The 21,168-nt window shown below is 47.2% G+C and overlaps 1 protein-coding gene across 1 annotated transcript; it reads right to left on the reverse strand.

The window, feature by feature from the left end:
* Window positions 1-616: 616 nt before the first annotated feature.
* On the reverse strand, window positions 617-19,838 carry Dnase1l3 (deoxyribonuclease 1 like 3). Its single transcript, XM_021647341.2, has 8 exons — window positions 19,470-19,838; window positions 14,593-14,681; window positions 11,894-11,983; window positions 11,034-11,146; window positions 8,120-8,232; window positions 4,353-4,510; window positions 1,083-1,179; window positions 617-822 (listed from the first exon to the last, which is right to left on the reverse strand). The coding sequence occupies exons 1-8, from the start codon at window positions 19,623-19,625 to the stop codon at window positions 709-711; spliced, it is 930 nt and encodes a 309-aa protein (XP_021503016.1). The 5' UTR covers window positions 19,626-19,838; the 3' UTR covers window positions 617-708.
* Between the last annotated feature and the right edge of the window lie 1,330 nt (window positions 19,839-21,168).

The raw sequence follows: 21,168 nt of genomic DNA on the forward strand, positions 1-21,168 counted from the left end.
AGAAGAAAGGGAGAAATGGGTAGGAAGGAAAGACCCTGTTGGAGCATATAGTGCAAATGGAGACTGGCTGTCAGATAATGGAAACCTTCGTGACGTCTGAAGACTGAACTCAGGACATGGTGATGGCTTATAGGCAGTGCTGTGGGTAGGGGTAGGGTTAAGTTGTGGGTAGGGGTGGGCTGTGGCTAGAGGTAGGCTGTGGGTAGGAGTGTGTAGGGGTGGGCTGGGGGGGGCTGTGGCCTTTATGGAAAATGAAAGGGTACCACTGGTGGTTACGAGGCTAACTGAGTTAGTTAGACAGGACAATAGAGGCAGGACAGCACAATAGGAGTGTCCTTCATTACAGTGGTCTGACCCCAGGCAAATGGAAGCCAAGTCTTATTGCTTATATTATAAGGTATCATTGGAGTCTTGACATTTATGCTCATTTCTGGGAAACAGGAATTCCTCGTGAGCTTGGCAGCTTAGACTGACAGCTGACATATGTCCTCCTGCAGTGTTTCACAGCATACTAGTGGTGGTGTGGGGTCAAAGAGGCATAACAAAAAGACTGTCCTCCCAATTTGGCTCTAGGCAGAATTAACTCAAGCAGACAGTGAAAGCAGCTTGGCCAGTCTTAATTCCTGAGCGTGCACATAGTTTAGAACTATGAGAGCCATTTTATTTGGAAACAAGTAGTGGCTTAAAAAAAAAATGGCACCACGGTACCTAAGAGAGATTGCCTTTTTTCTTCTTTATGGAAACAGATCTTCTGTTGTTGGTGGAGGCCTGTGAAGACTGTAGCTTAAACTCAACTGGAAAGTGGTCACTGACATTCAGGGCCTATAAAGAGAAAATGGAAGTAGACTTGGAGTTAAGGGAGGTCTGGGACATGCCAGAGTTTTAACAATGACCAAATTCAAGCATAAAACAGGAAGAGGAATGTCTGAGGTCACCCGGTGGAACTGATGAGTGCTTGGTCCTGCTCCTGGGAAATTTTGGCAGGTCTTCAAATCATAGAACTGTAGATCTTAAGACACAAGAGCAGCCCTCCCACATTTCCAGGGTAGTGGATCAGAAAACAAGGTGGTAGGTGATATTACCTCCTTTTCAGACAACCGATAAGCTTTCTGAAAGTCAAAGACGACATTTGAACGGGGAACCACAGAGCTGACTATCTCTTGTCCTCGAAGCACAATCCTGGAATGAGGACAAGGAAGATAGATGCATTAATTAGTTCAAGCTGTGGACTCTTGAGATAAAATGGAGGTCTGGGTCTGACTCCGGCATTGACTGAGCAGTCTGGCCCTTTTGTGTAATGAGTGTTCTATGTCTACAACTGAGTTTGCCTTGCTACCTGTACTGGTTAGTTTTTGTAAACTTGTCACAAACCTAGAAATACTTGGGAAGAAAGGACCTCAGTTTGAGGAATTTCCTCCATCAGACTGGTGTATGGATGTATAGGTGTATGGGTGTGTCTATTGATGTAAGAAGATCTAGCCCTTCGGCCTTCTTGGCTTTGAAATAAATGACACCCTAATACTCAAAAAAAAGAAGATCTAGCCCACTTTGGGTAGTGCCATCCCTAGGCAGGAGGGCCTGAGAATATAGTAGTTCAGGGGTTTGGTTTTGTTTACCCAAAGTAATTTATAAAACACTCATGAATGATAAAAGAACTGCCAAAGATATCACCATGTGTGGCATCAAATTGTTTTACAGAGCTATGCCTTATAAGCCTGTTTGTCTTCTAACAGGAGTCAGAAAGGGTGTAAATCTGGACGGAAACGGAGGTCGGGAGGATCTGGGAGGGGAAACCATCATCTGAATATACTGTATGAAAAAAACTCAATTTTCAATAAAAGAAAATAAACAAATAGAAAAGGAAAGAAAAGTAGCTGAGCAAGCTGGAGGGATCAGGCCAGTCAGCAGTATTCCTTCACAGTCTCTGCCTCTTTTTCCGCTTCAAGTTCCTACTTTGGTTTCCCTTGATAAACTAAACAAAACAAACTTCAGGAAGAAACCCTATCTCAAGGCAGACATATATCTCTGACCTCCAGGTGCATACTCATTTGCATTCACCAACACACACACACACACACACACACACACAGAAAGAGAGGTAACATTTGAAACACAAGACAAAGGCGTGGACTCTAGCATCTGCCAAGGGAGGTGAAGCAGGTAGATCTAGGTAGTCTCAGTGCCCTGCCTGATTTGTAGAAAGTGAGACAAACCACCCTTCCATGGTTGTGCCCTGAGCTTTCCCAGTTCTGAGTGGCAGCTTGGATTCTGGGTTTGAGCTGCTGGAGGTCCTATAGCTGGCATGGCTGAGGAAGCTGGTGCCATGTCCCCAGCTTGGCTGAAGACACTGAGAGTGGGAAGGGAGGCCTGCGTGCTTGGGAGACTGTAACCTCTCACCCTGGGCTTCCATTTTTGAGGTCTGGAAAAACTGCAGCCAGAGAGGAAATCGCAGCCTTAAAAGCCTTAAAAAGGAAGAACAAAGGTGTAAAGTCCAGACCTCAAGACCTAAGAAGTAAGCACACCACAAAGATGGCCTTTCCATGCTCCCTCCCCAGCAGGCACCTCGGAACTGGGGTTTCTCCACTTGTGTCTATGGTTTCTGTTTTGATGGTCACTGGCATTCACACCCTTCCCCACTTCCCTCCTGACTAAGAGAACAAAGCTGACAGTGCTTGAAAAATCCCAGGGAAATTTTAAATGTACAATTAAATGTACATTATTTAAACACACGCATCTGCATTTATGTGTAGCAATAGTTTAAAAAATGAGTGTTCAAGTCAGGCATGGTAGCACACATCTGTAATCCCAGCACTCATGAGGCTAAAGAAGGAAGATCAAGAGTTCAAGGTCATCCTGGGCCAAATAGTCTGAAGCAACCCTGGGCTGCTTTAAACAAGACCCTGTTTAAACAAAGTATAAATATTGTCACAGTAAATACTCTCCTTTAAAAATTTAAAGTTATTTATTTAGTGGGGAGCATGCTGCTACAAGCATATGAGGTCAGAGAACAATTCTGTGGAGCTGGGTCTCTCCTCCTCCTCTATTTGGGTTCTGGGGATCAAACTCAGTTCACCATGCTTGTGTGACAAGTGCTGAGCCGCCTCACTGCCCCTCACTTTGATTTTTCAAGGAGTACCTGAGGCTCATAAACATTTGCTCAAGATATACAAGTAGGCTGTTCATTACAGCAGTGTTTATAACAGCAAAGCCTTGGTGACAACACCAGTGATGGCAGTGGAATGATCAACTGTGGCATGTGTTTGGGATAAAATTGACGATAGCACAGGAACTGTCTGTAGCCTTACCTTCCTGAATGTTCCAGGTCTCAGCTAAGAACATAAACATGTATTTAGCACTTGTCATGTGTCAGGCACTGTGTTAAAAAATTTATGTTTTCTGTTTTTTTGAGGCAGGGTCTCTCTGTGTGGCCTTGGTTGTTCTGGAACTCATTCTGTAGACCAGGCTGACCTCAAACTCAGAGAGCCTCCTGCTTCTGCCTCCCAAATGCTGGGATTAAAGGCGTGCGCCCCCCTCCCCGCCGCCGCCACCACCACCTGTCTGTCAAAAAGTTTTATATGTATTGTTTCATTTAGTCTCCGTTGTATCTTCACAACTGAGGCACTTCTAATATCACAATCTGCAGTTTACAAGTGAGAAAAGTGACAAGAGTGTGGTCTCTTGATCACAATACATGAAGTGGTAGAGTTGGAACTTGAATTCAGGCCCATCTGAGAGTAGTGCTGGTCACTGTTAAGTTCTTGTAGAACCATATAAGGTCATGAGTTCCATACACTGCATACAGAACCAGAGGGTCCTTGTACGGGGCTTTCTTCCAAGCCAAACATTTACCACCTTGGACAGTCAGCTGTGCCCATGTGATCATCCCAGCTGTGCTTTCTGGCTGTTTACATCTCCACAGAGAAAGACGGGAGGGTCACAAGAGTATTTCCTGAGTATCCAGCCCCTCCCTACCATCTGCTGTGTGCAACTCATCCCCAGCTGCCCATGGGCTCCGGAAGGGATATAGCTTATAAGTCTGAGAAGACTCGGGGAGTCATCTCTGCTGGATAAAGACTTCCTGGTGTGGCCTTTTGGTAGGGGAACACCCACACTCCAGTAAATACCCCCACACACACACACACACCTATGATCTGTAAGAAGCCTAACAAACTCATGAGCCCCCTGGAGTGAACTTTAGTAGAAGTTCACTTCCTTGGTTTGTAGCTGGACTTCAGGTGGGGCGCTACTTACATCTCCGAAGGGAAGAAGTTCTGGTTAACAGCTGTGAAACGGAACTCATTCCTTCTCTGCCTGCAGGGGCCGAGCTGCCCTGATATAGATGGGACTCTTACCTGTCATAGGCACAGTTGGTGCTCTGTTTGACCGTGGTGTCCTCTTGGTCACCAATCAGCCAAACATAGCGGCTGTCTGTCCTCAAACGAATGTTCTGCCATGCCTTCTTGGGAACATAGCTGCAGCCAGCGTTGAAATCACCCATGAAGACAAAATTCTGAAAGGCATGATTTAGAACCGTCACTTGGTCAGCACTGGGACACATGCCTTCATTCTCAACCATCAGCAAGGAAGCCACCTTCCACGCCCAGTGAACAAAGAGGTCTTTTTGTGTGCTTTTTTGGTTGGTTGGTTAGTTGGCTGGCTTTTTGAGACAGCGTAGTTCTGTATAGTTCTGGCTGTCCTGGAACTCATTCTGTAGACCAGGCTGGCCTCTAAATCAGAGATCTGCCTGTCTCTGCCTCCCAGGTGCTAGGATTGAAGGTATGTGCCACTACTGCCCAGCTACAAAGAATATAAAGAAGTTTTTCATTATACAGGTTAGATTCCTTCCAATATATTTTTCTTTTAAATTTATGTATAGTGTGTGCTGTGTATGTGCATGCCATGAGTGTGTGTGTGTGTGTGTGTTCCCTTCTGTCCTTCTACTGTAGATTTCAATGATGGAACTTGGACCATCAGGTTTGCACAGCAAATTCTTTTACTCACTAAACCATCTCACTGACCCCCACCTCATCCTATTTTTAACTCCCAGCTCCAAAATACTCGAATATGACTACATTTGGAAATTGGATATTTTGTTGTTGTTTTCTGTTGTTGTTGTTTTGAGACAAAGTCTCATGTAAACTAGGCTGGCCTCAAATTAGCTATATAGCCCAGGATGGCCTTGAACGCCCAATTTTCCTGCATCCACCTCTTGATCTGTATTCACTACCACACCCAGCTGAAGAATGGGACTTTGAAAATGTAATTAATGTAAAAATGAGGCAGGTGGGTGACCCCTTACACAGGAGCAGGGCTAAGGACTTGCTCAATGGTAGAGTTCAGGCAAGTAGAAGGTCCTGGCTTTCATCCCCCACATGACAATAATAAATAAATGAATTTAAATAAGTAAAATTTAAGAGGGGTTACAGCACAGAAAGACACAGAGAAAAGACACCGGGAAGAGATGAGCAGAAGCAGTTGAGCATCTACAGGCCAAGGACAGAAACACCAGAAGGAACAACCCTGCTCTCACGCACTGGCCCTGACTTTGCAGCCATCAGAGAAAGGAGAATCGGCCCAGTATTGTTTCATGCACCTGTTTCCGGTGCCCTGTTATGTCACTAACAAAGGCACAGAAAGTCCATCTTTGTTTCCCTTTTTAAAAAACTTATTTATATTGGTGTTTTGCCTACATCAGGCCTGTGTGAGGGTGTCAGATTCTCTGGAATTGGAGTTACAGTTGTAAACTGCCCTGCAGGGGTACTGGGATTTGAACTCAGGTCCTCAATAAAAGCAGCCATGCTCTTAACTTCTGAGTCATCTCTCCAGCTCCTACCCCCATCTTTGTTTCCTTTTTAAGAGAAGAGAAAACAGTTTCCAAGTGAGTCAGTTTTGACAAGGATCTGGCAGTGAGAACAGGGAGTGGGAGAGAGAATGTTCGTGCCACCATGCCAGCCTGTTCTTAGTCACACACACACACACACACACACACACACACACACACACACCCGTCATCTGCCATGCACAGGTAAGGCAAGAACACTGAAATCCAGCTAAAATATCCCCTCCCATAAACACTGCAGCAAATGTGAATGAATAAACACCTCAGTTCCAAGAGGCAAAATGCACTTTCGTAGTGAGATGCTACTGCCTCTCTGTGTCCTATGTATGTACTAATTCCTATCAAAACTCAATCCGTAGAGAGGGAGATTCCTAAGGGAGGCAGGCCTTAGAGTGAACTGCCTTTCTCCATCCTATGCCACCAGGGGTTGGAAGTGCCCCACCCCACCCCAAGGACCACAGGAAGAAAATTTTAACATTCCACAATTCAGAGGAAGTGCCTTATTTCCTTGTTTGTGCTATTGTTTGGGATGATTGTTGACAGCTGTCCTTAAGAACATTTCATTTTGATATCTGCAGTTAGGGTTCTCCTCGAGATTAAGATGCACAGTTAAGGACAGAATGTTATCCCTGACCTGTGAGCCCAAGCCAGCATGAAGTGATTTACCAACTTCAATTCACAAAGTGCCGTTAGCCAGGAGCAGGTTAGACTAACCCTTAGAGGGACCCAGCAGGCTGCTCTAGGCCACATGACCGGCAGCTTTAAGCAGTATAGCCCAGCGTCAAACTTCCATCTCCCCTTCTGAAGGTCCCTTATCCAATGTTTCTTCCTCAGGGCCTATTGCTTGATCTATGCTCAATATATTCTTGCTGAATGTGCAGGTTTCATCATTTGTCTTGAAACTTATAAGTAATAACATGCACCCCTGGCCTTCTTGATGGCCAGTTTTGACCATCAGTGTGTCTGCACTTGACTCATTTTGCATCTTGAGGAGGAAGAGGAACTTTCAGCATCACATTCCGAAAGGAAAAAAGAGGAATTTGGTGGTAGAGCACCCCTAGTACTTCCACATTTACCAGGTGCTTCCTCAGACCCCCAGGGCCACAGATGACAGTGTCCTTGTCTTCCAGATGGAGAGGTAAGGGCTGTCTTGAGGAGTGGCCACCATCATCACTTCTCCTTTTCATGACTTGCCTTTGACTCCCAACCTCCCAGGCCTCACTGTTCTCAGTTGTAAACTGGGACTGATTAAAGTGACCTTGTGGGACTGCTCAATGTGTGTGTTGGGGTGAGCACATGTGCAGGTGCATGTGCAGGTGAGCGTGTGTGCGAGTGTGTGCAAGTGTGTGCGTGCTTGTGGAGGCCAGAGTACAGCGTGGGTGTTCTTTAGGCACTGCTGCTTTCCTTCCTTTTTGTCTTTCTCTTTCTTTCTTTCTTTCTTTCTTTCTTTCTTTCTTTCTTTCTTTCTTTCTTTCTTTCCTTCCTTCCTTCCTTCCTTCCTTCCTTCCTTCCTTCCTTCCTCTCTCTCTCCTTCTTTCATGGTTGGGCTCTAGCTTAGAACTTGCCAAGTAGGCAAGACCAGCTGGCCATTGAGTTCCAGAGATCTGCCTGCCTGCCTCAACATCCTTAGCACTGGGATTATAAATTTGCACCAGCATACCCAACACACATACTCTGTTGTGTGTGTGTGTGTGTGTGTGTGTGTGTGTGTGTGTGTGTTTCTATTTTGTTTTTTGGCTCATGGTTTCTGAGGATTGAACTCAGGTCCTAATGCTTGAAGGGCAAGCACTTTATCAACTGAACCATCTCCCCAGCAACTTGTTGCTTTTTTTTTTTCAAGACAGGGTTTTTCTGGGTATCCTTGGCTGTCCTGGACTCACTTTGTAGACCAGGCTGGCCTCAAAGAGTTCCTCCTGCCTCTGCCTCCCCTAGTGCAGGCCTGTGATTACAGGATTACAGACCTGTGACAAACTGCACCTAGCTCCTTGTTGCATTATTGAGAGGATTAAACTCACTTGTTCTGCACAGTCCTGAACAGCCCCTAGGCCTCAGTTCCAAACAGTTAACAACACTGGCATCCATTCTAAATACAGTGGCACATGAATTCCCAAGATGCACTGGAACAGGCCCAGGAACTTTAGCAAGAAGGATGTTTAGGACTAAGAAAAAGCCTAAAATGAGGCTGAGTCAGTAGTGGCTTGCATGTTCTCTGTCCCTCAACCTCCTACTCAAATGACTGGTGCTGCTTGATGGGAATGGGACAATCACAGAGGTCCTCACCTCCACCTTCCATCGACGTCTCACATCCTCGTAGACATCAACCAGCTCATCTATCTCTTTAACGGAGTCCTCAGGAGTCGTATGCAAGGGCACAATCACGAAGTCCTTGACAGCTGAGGAATAGCAAATAGGAGGTGGCACAGTTTCTACGAAGAACCCACTAACAGTGCCTGAGGAAGGCACTGCTGCACGTGGCCATGGTGGAGACAGAGGGTGCCGCCAGGCTGAGGCTCAGTGCCTTAGATTCCACCAGGATATGTGTTTCCGTTCAGGACATGAAAGACTCTTCCCTCCTACCTGTGTTCTCTCCAGCTAAAAGAAAGCTGCTGGGCATGGTCCTTGTTGGCATTGAGGGTTCTTTCTCTTTCTTCCTCTCTCTCCTTCCCTTTCTTTTCATCATTTGTGTGTGTGTGTGTGTGTGTGTGTGTGAGAGAGAGAGAGAGAGAGAGAGAGAGAGACAGAGAGACAGAGAGACAGAGAGACAGAGAGAGCCTTACAAAGTTGGTTCACTCCTGCTATTTGGGTTCTAGGAATCTCACCTGTTACTTCTGTCTGTCTGTCTGTCTTTTTGAGACAGGGTTTCCCTATGTAGCCCTGGCTGTCCTGTACTCACTTTGTAGACCAGGCTGGCCTTGAATACAGAGATCTTCCTGCCTCTGCCTCCTGAGTACTGGGATTAAAGGAGCACACCACCACTGCCCAGCTTAAGCAACACTGAGGATATTGTTTTCTAGCATGGAGCTTGGCCTAGACTCAGACTAGAAGGATGACCCTAAAACCCAGGGAATTACTCCTTAGGAATTACACCTCCTTATCTCCAGTTCTCTTGTCTCTGCCTCTCTGATCCCTTTTACACACTTCACCACTTGCCCACCTCTGAGATTTTGTGCTCTGGGTGCCTCCCTTTCTCTAGCCATCTGCATCTGTCTCTCATGGCCATGACTGGTCACCCCTCTAAGTGCTCCCTCTGACTATTTGATGTGTCCTGTTCATTACTTTCTTCCTCCTCTGGAATCATTCTCTGCCCCCTCCACAATGCCAGGCTTCTATTTTCAACTCTCCTGGGCTGTACCACCTAGCACAGCACCTGGCGCACTGGAGGTGTCCAAAACTATTTCTTGATTGAGTGCATAAATGAATGCTTAGATAAGTGAATGAGATTGCTATCTTGTTTGCCCCAGGAGAGAGACCGAAGGTGGAAAGGCTGGCAGGTGGAGTCTCAGGAAGAGCAGGTTTGCTTAGCAATGCACAGAGCCTTGCCTCCCCTTGAGAAGAAACAGTGCTTATAGGTGGAGGCTCTCTCTGCTCAGCCACAGGGAACTGGAAAATTACTGAAAGGATTACTGCCCTCACTGCCCTCCACAGCCCTTCCTCCTTTTCAACTGAGGATTCCTACATGTCTTTTTCAGAGCTGTTTTACCAAAGTGCCCCGCCTCTAAGTTAATGAACCCTGGGTGGAAATAGTTAAAACAGTATGGGATGGACATAGGTGTATGCATCTTTAATTCTGCATGTGTCTGTTTGTTCAGACCCCGGCACCTGCTGCAATCTGATGTCATGAGGCACTTTGTTAGTTTTAGGCCTTCAGCGGGGCACAGAGTGCAGGCTGAACAGCACTAGACTCTACACGCTGCAACTTAAAAACAATTTCTATTCTTGATTCTTTCTCTGTCTTTTCTTTCAGTGCAGAAGACTGGATCCAGGACCCTGTGCATGCTAGGTATGTGCCCTTTCACTGAATTCTACTTTCCGCCCTTGGTATTTTGGGACAGTCTCACAATATAGCTTAGGCTGGCCTCAAACTGGCTGATTCTTCTCCCTCTGCCTCCTGAGTGCTGAAGTTACAGGCCTGTGCCATTGTATCTAGGGAATTCTTGACATTGTATTGATTACAATAGTGACTGGAAACATGGGTGTGTGAGCTGGCAGCTAGATTTGTAACGCTGGCTTGTCTGCTTAATAGCTGGACTTGGGGAAGTGATAATGCCTTTAAAACCTGAGTTTCCTCAAATCTGAATAGGGGACAGTCCTAGTCCCTACACTGCAGTGCATGAAAGAAACTGGCCATTACTCATGGACCAACAGCAGTGTTGTTGGGGGTCAAAGTACACCTGATACAGCTCTCTTCCATCCTACAATCTGTGGAGAAAGCTGCTTCATTATGGAGTGACTTGGCTATAAGGAAAGTGACTGAGCTTTTTCTTGTGGTGACCGTCAGTTGGGTCTTTTGAAAATGAAGGAATAGTTGTACTTGACAGAGATCAAGGACTATGATGAACCATTTCTATGACCCTAATTACTCCAGAGAGTGGAGCAAGCAATGACACTGGAGAGTGGTATCCAGACTGGGAGGCCTTGCATCTTGGCATTCTGAAAAAAACATAGCTGGTATCATCAGACCAGTCTCTTGTCAAGTACTAACTCTCACTTCAGGCATCCCATGAGATAGTGTGTGACTCTGAGAGCTTGGCTCACACATGCTCAGGGCTGTGTCCCTTCGTGGGCTGCCAGAGAGGTCACGAGGAAGACTGTTATGGTTTAAATATAAAATGTTCCCCATAGGTTCATGTGCTGAATGCCTGGTCCCCAGCAGGCAGCAGCACTTTGGGAGGTTGTAAAAGCTTTAAGACATGGGCCTTCCTGGAGGAAGTGGAGCACTGGGGAGTGACTTTGGAGATCAGCCCTGGGCCCTGGTGCCTTTCTCACACCTGTTCACCATGAGGTGAAGAAGCTCCGTAACATACGTTCTCACTGTCACAGTGTTCTGCCTCACCACGGCCCCAGAACCACGAAGCCCAGGTCATTTCCTGAACTCCCTGAACATAAAAATAAACCTTCTGTCCTCTAAGTTGTTTGTGTCAGGTGTTTGGTCATTGCAGCCTCAAGAGTAACTGACACAGGGTCATGGCCTCACCAGTGAAGGGCGACTGGAACCAAACCACAAATGGCTCCCTGGAAAACACGTCTTTGTCTCCATCCTGATAGTCATTGTAGAGGTACTTCATCTTCACAGACACCAGCTTCTCCCTAAAAGAGAAAAAAGAATTCCTTCCGAGTCCTTTGGTTGCAAACATCGTTTCCTTTGACTACAGGGCTTCTAGGGCTGGCTCCAGTGAGAGGCTCTTCTCCCTCAGAACAGGCACAGTCAGCTCACTGGCAGCAGGAGGCCCGTGAGAGTCCTCTGTGCTACGCTCAGATGAACTTTCCCACCAAGGACAAAGAACTCCTGCCCCGGCCAGTCCTTAGTTCTCACCAAACTGCTGTGTTTTCTAGTCAATGACTGAATAATTTCCTTGTGCAGGTTTTTAGGTGATTTAGTTTGAGACAGGGTCTCACCTCCTATAGCGCAGGCTGGCCTTGAACCTGCTGTGGAGCTTGAAGTTCAGGTCCTCCTATCACCACCGTCGAAGTTGTGGGATTAAAGGCCCGTGCCACCACAGTGCTGGGAACTGAACCAGGCTTTGCCTATGCCAGGCAAGCGCTCCACTGACTGAGCTACAGCCTCCGTGCAGCAGTCTGATTCTGACTGATAATGATAACATCTTAGAGACCAGAACCACTGTCTTTGTTTTATTTGAGACAACTCTCACTAGCCTGGGACCAGGTAGATGAGGCTGGCCTGGAACCCATAGAAATCTACCCATCTCTGTCTCCCAAGCACTGGAATACAACGTGTATGCTAAAATGCCTGGCTCAGAATCTATTTTTAAAGAAAAATACAATCCATATATTTGGGTTCAGTCCCACCAGATCAAGGGGACAGAATACACTCACTTGTAGAAGAAGGCGTACTGTTCTTTGTATGTGTTTCTTCCCAGTCGAGAACTAATCACGTAGTTGTATGTGGTGCTTCTCCGTGAATTTCTAGAAAACGTAAACATTTCAGTGTGTTGTACAGAATAAACATATCTCTACTGCATCTTCCCCACCCTCACCCCTGCCTGCACACCCCAGTGCTCACACCCACTCTTATTTCTTGTCCTAAAAAGATGGCTACTATTTTTACCACCCACTACATGATTTTTTGTTTGTTTGTTTTTAGTTTTTTTTCAAGACAGGATTTCTCTGTAGCCCCAGCTGTCCTGGAACTCACTACACAGACCTTAATCTTAGAGATCCACCTGCCTCTGCCTCCTGAGTGCTGGGATTAAAGGTGTGTGCAGCCACCACTGCCGGGCCCCCACTGCATGATTTAATAAAACAACACTAGCATTGGAAGCCAGACCTCTTCATTTCAAACCCCACAAGTCTTGACCCACTTCTGTGGGAATCATAGAGGCCAGAGATGCTCCAGGCAGAATCAGGGCAAGTTCCTGCTTTGGAGTCTTGAAGATGCCTCAGCAGGTAAAGGTGCCTGCCACCAAGCCTAACAGTTTGAGTTTAGTCTCCAACATCCAAAAGGTGGAAGGGGAGACTGGATTCCTGCATACACACACACACACACACACACACACGCCTGTACTCATACACACAACATAATAAAAAACAAGAAAGAAATCCCTCTTTGGCCCTGGGCTGTTGCCATAATTCCTGCTTCCTGGTTGGAATCAAGTTTCTCACATCCCCTGTCTATGTGGCACTTCTGAGGTCCACCAGATCCTTAAGACCCCCTCCTCTGAAGCCACCAGGGACCTGCCCAAGAGTTCTGGTACTCATTTCAAACAATCAACTATTTATTCTTAGGGTCTGGAGCTTCACCGGGGGAGGGGGGGCAGCAGAGGATGCCTGGCCTCCACAGGGAAACCTGACCCTCGCTGCGAATGCGTCAAACCTGCTGGTAACCTATTCCAGGCAGCCCTACAATGCTTCCTTCCATTGGCCCACAAAAGGAGCTGGGGCCTGATTAATGTTTGGCCGTCTTGTGGTCAGTTGGCAAAGACAGAGGGACTGATGTAGGGACCAATTTAAATTCTATAGACATTTCTGAGGTTTCAAATGTGGGCTCTCAACCAGCCCCAACCATGGGAGCCCATGAGTGAGGATGACAGACCTCAATAGCATTCAGTTTGGAAGCCTGGCCCTCTGCTAACTCCGGCCTGCCGGCTCTTGCTTTGAACTCCACCGTGCCTCAGACCCTTTCCTGCTTTACAGGGGACAAAGAGATGTGCTTGCAGCTGGTCTCAGCATGTGCATGCTAGGTTGGTTCAGTAGCACAGCGGGAAGGGTCATTTTTGCTTGGAGCCTTCAGCCTAGACTAGGCAGGTTGGGGATGAGGGTGTTGAGACCCCTCACCTCCAGACTGGCTCCAGCTGACTGTGGGGAGAAGTGTGGAGTGACTTCTCCCCTTGGCTCCTGGCACTCCTGAAAGCTTCCTTGAAAACTGAAGGGGCTAAGACAGAACCCCGGTAGGTGTGACAGGCAGGCCTCGCCCCATGGTGTGCTGCCTCAGCACAGACCCCAAAGCAACAGACCCACTGACCATGACCTGAAACCTTCAAACAGTGAGCAAAAGCAACCTTTCCTCCTTGCAAGATGTTTTTCTTGGGTATTTTACCACAGTGGTGATAGCTAGTGAACATCGTGGCTTGCTGATCGATTGGAAGGAATATAAATCATCAAATAAACTGTAATTGATATAAAAAAATAAAAATTTAATTAAAAAACTATCGGAAGATACTACTTTTTGTTTCCATTGTGCCCCACCCCCACCTCCAAAGCAGGGTTTCTCTGTGTAGCCCTGGCTGGCCTGGAACCCACTGTGTATACCAGGCTGGCCTTCAGACTTAGAGATTCCCCAGTCTCTGCCTCCCAAGTGCTGGGATTAAAGTTATGTGCCACCACCGGGCTTTTTTTTTTAATCTGTAGCCTAGGCTGGCCTCAAATTTGTGATCCTCCTGCCTCTGCCTCCTTCAGCAAATCCTACTGGTGTAACTCTACCACAACCAGCTCCATTGATTTTTAAACTATAAAATCAACGTGTACTGCTGGTCAAACACTCAAATCATACAAAAGTATCGAAATGGAAAAGGTCTCCCGTTCTTTCGCTGACCTAGCTTCACAGTGGCTCTTTCTTTACCTCTCAGAAGTAACTATTAACAGCTGTTCTCTCATTCTCCCTAGTCTGCGATCACCCACACCCCACCCCTGCCAGCGTTCATGTGAAAAGGAACACAGTGACCTGAACTCGCTGCTCCTGATACCTTGTACTCATTTTCCCTTGCTGAGGGCATCTTCTGTCCTCTGCCTCCTACCTCCAAGCAGGACTTCCTCACTTAGCTCCTCACCTACTCCTTTCCCCTTTCTGTCCCAGTTCTTCACCTTTTCTCTCCTGTTTTTACTCTGTCATATTGAAACCAGCCAGGTGAAAGTCCACAGACTATAGCTAAGGCAGTGACTCAGCCCTGGCCATGTGGCCTCGTGGTTAGCATAAATGCCAGCCATCTGTCACACCAGTTTCTACTTCCTTGCCATTTGTCAGGTGCCCCTGCACTTGACTTTAAGCTCTCTGCAGGCCTGTCCCTCTCTCCCTTTACCCGTTCAGCTTCTCCATCAGCATGGGACAGATGTTGTTGCGGCTGTCCTTGATTTCCATCAGGAGTATGAGGTCACAGCGTTTGATGATCTGCAGAGAGAGAGAATTTCCAGACTTTGAGGCTGTTTGCTGTAAATCACCAAACCTCTCCAGCACTTGCTGGGCTCCGAGCACCACAGCCAGGTGCTTGCTAACATACCTTAATACCCCAGAAGAAAGGCTTCTGACAACATTGCCTTTGTTGGGACCCTTCCAGTTGTGTTGACGTTTGCCATTGTTTTGAGATGGTGTCTTAAGAAGTCTAATAACTCCCAAGACCCCCAAAAGGCCCCAATCTGTTTGGTAATCTGACTCCATGACAGGCTTCATTTTCAAATTTGCATAAGTAGGCCTAAGTTTCTGTTTTACGGAACATTGAAAAACAGTTTCTGGAAAAATCACAACTTACAGGCAGCCAGTTAGCTTAAAGGTTAATACATGGGCTTGAACTGAATATAATGTTGCAGCAAACCCTAGGAAAGGTCCTTAGCAACTCTGAAAAGTTCCTAAATGTTTAGCCGATCCTAAATGCCCTCGAACTCTGAGTAACTAGTAACCAATCATATGAAAGATTACCTCCCTTCTTCTGACAATACCCCTAACTGCCTTTAACTGAGCCTGCATGCTTACTTGGTGGTCCCATTCTATGGAATGGTGGCCCCAGCACGCTGGAAGATTTCTGCAGAGTCAGCGCTCCTTGCTTTTGCATACTACTTGAGTCTGGGGTCTTTCTCCAGTGTTCTTGGACCCCAACAGTCTCATTGCTTAGTCTGGTCCCAAACTCTAGGGTTGAAAGGATCCTCCTGCCTCAGTCTTACGTAGCCAGGACGACAGAGGTGCATTGTGTGCCTCGTGGTTTGGTTGTTGCACTTTTTTCATTTATTTTCTGTTCATTTTAATTTTTTTTTTAAATTAATTTCTTTATTTGAGGCAGAGTCTCACTATATAGCCCAGGATGGCCTGGAACACTGCCTCCAGAGTGCTGGGATTAAAGATGTGCACCACCACCTCTGGCTGCCTTGTCCATCTTAAAGACAAGGAGACTGAAGATCAGACAAGGTTAAGTTGCCCAGACAAAAACGCTGGGAAATAGCCGCAGTGGCACATGGATCTGAGCAGCTGAGCCCAGAGCCCCGACCATGGCTCTCCCACACATCTACAGCTTAGGCCTGCCTGTGTGACTATAGCGGTGGGGATAGCGATAAGTACCTGCTAAGTCTTCACGAGTAAAGAAAGGTTCTAGGCTGGGTATTGCAGCTTCCAGGAGGCATAATCACAGTGACAACAACTAAAGAGCTAACATTTATTGTGAGCCTACTTCACAACAACTCTAAGAGAGGGTTAGCCATTTAAATATGGATGGTAACTAAACTCTGAGTGGTTTAGCAACTATCCTAATTCACACAGCAGGAGAGGAGAATTCCAACTCAGTTCTGTAGGTTTCGTTAGGCTTAGATGTTAAAATGCATTCACTCAGAGACTCAGAGTCTACCGGAAGCAACTAGGTGCAATGGAAGGGAATTAGCACTAAATGAAAGTCACAGGCCACGGACATGTTGGGGAATGATTAATTGCTTCTGTCGGAAGATCAGGGAAGGCTTGACAGGCTGTGGTCCCTGAAAAGGTTTGAAGTAATTCAGTGGGAGAAAAAATACAACAGAGGTTTTCTCAGCGTGAGCCACAGCTATGATCAGGGTGCACGTGAGCCCACACCCCTTGAGTAATGGGATGCTGGTGATTCAGTACCACAGGATGTGTCCATCAAGGATGAACATCCCCGAGGGTAGTCTTGTTCTCGAACACAGCCTCAAAGTCACGAAAGTGCCACTGGGCCTTTATCTGCAGCAGGGCGGAGACCAGGTTCCCAGGGACCAGGAATGCAGCCTTCAGGGAGCTGAGGACTGAGCACCGACTGACCAGGAAGCCTAGATTCCAGGTTAAAGCCAAAGCATTGGCCACCCAGGATTCACCAGCAGCCTTGTGCTATGATTCAAGCCAACCTGCTGGTTAGTCACTGGAAACTATCAGAATTTCTAGAAGTGACTGTAAAATGTGCATACTCCGTGGGTGTAATGGCACATACCTTTAAACCCAGCACGGAGAGGCAAAGGCAGGAAGAGCTGTGTGAGTATGAGGCTAGCCTGGGCTACATAGTAAGACTCTGTCTCAAAACACAAGGACAGATGTTCCCATTTTGATTCCTCACAATGGTAGTAAGATGGAGTGATAGCTTGGAGCAGTGCCAGCTATGCAGGTGGCCAGTAGTAAATTATTATGACTAAGGCCCAGTGGATGAGTACCTTCTGCAGGCCAGCACTTTTACATCATTCTTACTTAATATTACCACATAGGCAGCATTTCTCGTGCATGTGAGTGTGTGTGTGTGTGTGTGTGTGTGTGTGTGTGTGTAGGGGGTGAGCACCTGTGTTTCTGGGTATGGATATACTTATGGGTTTGAGGACATATGGAGAGCCGAGGTCAATCTCAGGAGCCTTCCATCTTGTTTCTTGAGACAAGGTCTCTCATTGGGATTAGGTTAGACTGAATACGCCAGCCCCAGCAATCCCCCGGGCTCTGCCTCCTCCATACTGGGATTACAAGCATGCACCATCACACCTTGCCTTTTCACGTGGATTCTGGTAGATCCAAGTCAGCTCCTTATGGTTAGTCAGCAAACATCTCACCAACTAAGCATCTCTCCAGCCTTGTCCTTTATTTTCATTTTTATTTTTTTATCACTGAGAAAAAACAATGTTTCCAGAGGTGAAGTAACTTCACAGGTTTTCATGGCTAGTTGAGCAGAGCAGGGTCAGTCCTGACTACATAAACTGGGATGTCTTTTCCACCCTTCTACCCAAGACTGACCAGATCAGAGACAGAGTTACCAATATTTTGTCATCACTCTGCTCTTCCTTAGCATGGAGGAAGTGGTCTTCTCTGTCTTGTGTTTGCCTCTTCCAACGATGTGTGTTTATCTAGACACTAAGCCAACCTGGCTGAGCCTCCTGTGTTCTTCAGTTTGTATCCTTCTGAACAGTTTTTGTATCCATCACTGAAGGGAAAGCCTGTGCCAGACACTCTAAGGCACTGGGGTTGGGTGGGGGGAAGCTTCTAGTGTGTGCTCTGTTCTTAACAGATGAAATCCAAGTTCAACCTCACAATCATCCTTGCTGTCATGCCCATCTACAGATGAAACAACTGGAGCTCAGAGAGTTGGCCATCCAGTGTGAGTGTGGTGAAGCAGATAAGGGGTAGGGAGGGACGCTGAACTCTGATTTTCCCCGGTCATGTTACACTGTTCCCTAAAGACATTAGGCAGAGATCTGTAAGCTCCTCTCTACCTCAAACCTCTCTAGACTATCCCTTCCCTCTCCCTCAGAGAACCTGAGACACCCTTTATCTGGATGCCATTCATCCTAGCCGTGCACAGCCCTTCACAAAACCTCGCCCTCACAGGCTTTGGCAGCAGAGTGATTAGCATAACTGCCCTCCAGACTGTAGTAACTTTCTGTGAAGGCAGGAATTTGGCACTGACGAAACCTTCAAGGGTCCAGAGCTTGGTTCTGAAAGGGCCTGGGTGTCTCTTCCTGAGGAGTAAGAACTAGGAGTAGGAACTAGAAGGAATATGTTTTTTTCCTGCTGCTCTGCCCCTTTGAGAATTTGGACAACAGATCTTGCAGATTCTTATCTGAGGAAAACTTCCCAGAGATAGCAAGGAAACTAGAAGCGAGTATCAGCCGGAGATGCAGGGCTCAGAAGTGCTTGATAAGCGAGGAACAGGGATGTCAACAGGAAATCTGGCTGTGCTTTCTCAGGGGAGGGAATCTGAGCCCATGGCTTACCCTTGCTCTATGCCAATGGGTCACACAAGAGAGGGACCTTGGCCTTTAGTATGCTGATTTCCTTGGCTATTGAGCATAGTGGCCAGGAAGGGGGGTATAGAAATATATAATGCTTACTGAATCTTGGAGTAACCAACTATACAAGAGTTAGAGGGCTTTGAAGAGGGCCACACCAGCAGATGGGGACAGGACTCAGTTGATAGAATTCTTGCCTTGCATGCACAAAGGCTTAGTTCACAGCACTTCACAAACTAGGTGTGATAGCACAAGCTTTTAATCCCAGCCCTGAGGATGGCTTTATGAGGATGGAAGAAATGGCTTTATGAGGATGGGACAAAGTCTCGAGAAAGGCTTTATAGGACTCAAGCGTGGGGGAGAAACTGTGGAGGAGTGGAATCACTAAAGAACAAAATCACAGCCAAAAGTGTGGTGACATTTCCGGGATTGAGTAAATAAGTCAGTAAATAAGAAAGGCATTTAGGTCCCCAGGCTCCACTGGGCCACGTATGAAGAAGTTGGGAAATAGTTCCCTGCATGTCAGATTTCTCCATTAGGCCATGACTTCAGGGTTCCCACAGGGTTGGCCAGCTGCTCTGGCAAAACCACAACATCTACAGGTGCTTGAGTTTCATGACACTCATCCCCTTCACAGGCAGAACAATAGTCCTTGTTTGGGAGGTTGACAAGTGAGACCACATATGACAGTGTCTGACACTGATATTTGGTATGTTCAGTTAAAACCACCAGCACAGCAGCCTGTATCTGGGTTCACTGCCAGCCAGGCTTCGGCAAGAGCATCAAGATTACCTACCCAGGTACCCTTGCGACACCCCTGTGGGAGGTGAAGAGCCAGCCAGTCTGAAGATGGAACAGACAGCACCCAGAGCTGGAGTGGTTACCATGGTGGTGGTCACTGCTGCCCTTACCTCACCCTGAGGTCAGCCTCAAGACCCTTGAGTCTGAAGCTGGAAGAAGGTGTGATACAAACATGACTCACCTTCACAATGACATCCATGGCATTTTGGTTTCTCTTCTTGCTCTCCCCGAAGGACCTCACATTGAAGGAGCAGAGCTTCAGGGCCAGGGCACTGTGGAGGGCAAGGGAGAAGAGCAACAGGGAGGCCAGGTACAAGGAAGCTGCGCGCTGGGACATCTTTGCACTCCTGGGACTTCAGGCTGGATGATGAGACGGCTCCGGGCTCACTGACTTATAAAGCCAGTTGCTAACAGGAATTACTGGATCCCTCTAGGCCACTTTCACTTCTCTGAAGAACTCACTATCATGGGTTTCTATCCCCAAGGAAATGAAGACAGTGGGTTGGATTGTTGAGAGTCCTCTGTTTTCATTGCCCTATAAGGAAAGCAGCATGCTTAATTTTGGCACCAGTCCCCTTAAGGTCGCTCCTAATCTCAGTGAGCAGAGGTGGGGTGGGGCCAATTATGATCTCTGACATGTTTCCTGTGGCAGCCTGTTGCTGAAAGTTAATGAGCTTGGAAGTGTCCACCCAGGGTCCACTGGCACTGGGCCAGTGGAGCCATCTGCTGGGGGACAAAGATTTGGTGAATAACTGCTGCTGGACACATCTATGCAGTGGCTCTTTAACCATCTCCACGGGTGTTTAGGTCAGGGTTAGTTTGAATGCAATGAGGTAGAAGAGACCTAGAAATCTCAGGAAAGCAAGAAGGAGATCCCAGGAGCAAAGGTGTCACAGGCTGAGTCCCTCAGAGGCAGAGAGATAAACAAAGAGCCCGCAGGAAAGTCCCCATGATGGGCAGGGATGGGTCTCGTGACCCAAACAGGTGTTTCCAGTGGCTGACGCTGCCGTGTGCAGGAGTGAGTGTGCAGCCAAGCAGTGACTCTGTAATGTGCATACATTAGTTTGTCATCCCATTTCACCAGCAGCTTTGGGTTTGGGGTGAGAAGGGAGCACCATTTAAGATTGTGTAACTCCAGTAACACTCACCTGTGTGGACTGAAGCACGGGGGGTGGGGGGTGGAATCCACACCCATGTTACAGATTGTACAAAGCTATTGACTCATAGAACTGCGGTGACTGCAGAGAGTCAAATTATCTTGCAGCCATCTTTAGCACCCTTTAAAGGCCATTCATAGCCAAGTTCTGTGCTTGACCTAACACCATGTGACCATCAGGCAAAACCCTGCTAGAATACAGAGTAGAATCCTAGCTTCCACTAACCCAAAGTCTATGAACGCCATCAGACAGCAGCTGAGACCAGTAACATGGATTTTTCTGCTTTGCTGAAACCACCTAGTCAATATTCTCACCAAATGTTTCTTTTGTTTTGTTCCTATAAAAACATCTGGGAGCCCTGCAGACACTGCTAACCCAACCAAAGACCATGCATGGAGAGGACCTAAAACCCTGGCTCAGATGTACCCCATAGACTCAGTCTCCAAGTTGGGTCTCTAGTAAGGGGAGCAGGGGCTTTCTCTGGCATAAACTCAATAACAGGCTCTCCAATCACCTCCCCCTGGTGGGGGGTGGGGGCATTGCCAGGCCACAGAGGAAGACAGTGCAGCCAGTCCTGATGAGACCTGATAGGCTAGGGTCAAATAGAAGGGGAGGAAGACCTCCCCTATCAGTGGACTAGGGGAGGGGCATAGGGGGAGAAGAGGGAGAGAGGTTGGGATTGGGAGAAGATGAGGGAGGGGGCCACAGCCAGGATACAAATTG

This window comes from Meriones unguiculatus, chromosome 9 (assembly GCF_030254825.1).
Source record: "Meriones unguiculatus strain TT.TT164.6M chromosome 9, Bangor_MerUng_6.1, whole genome shotgun sequence".
In the NCBI taxonomy this organism is placed as follows: Eukaryota; Metazoa; Chordata; class Mammalia; order Rodentia; family Muridae; genus Meriones; species Meriones unguiculatus.

Coding starts and splice junctions, on each gene's coding strand:
- Dnase1l3 (XM_021647341.2), bottom strand. CDS start 19,625: ATGTCCCAGCGCGCAGCTTCCTTGTACCTGGCCTCCCTGTTGCTCTTC. Junction 11,984..14,592: donor CTGATGGAGAAGCTGAACGG/GTAAAGGGAGAG, acceptor TACGTTTTCTAG/AAATTCACGGAGAAGCACCA. Junction 4,511..8,119: donor GACGTCGATGGAAGGTGGAG/GTGAGGACCTCT, acceptor CATGCCTTTCAG/AATTTTGTCTTCATGGGTGA.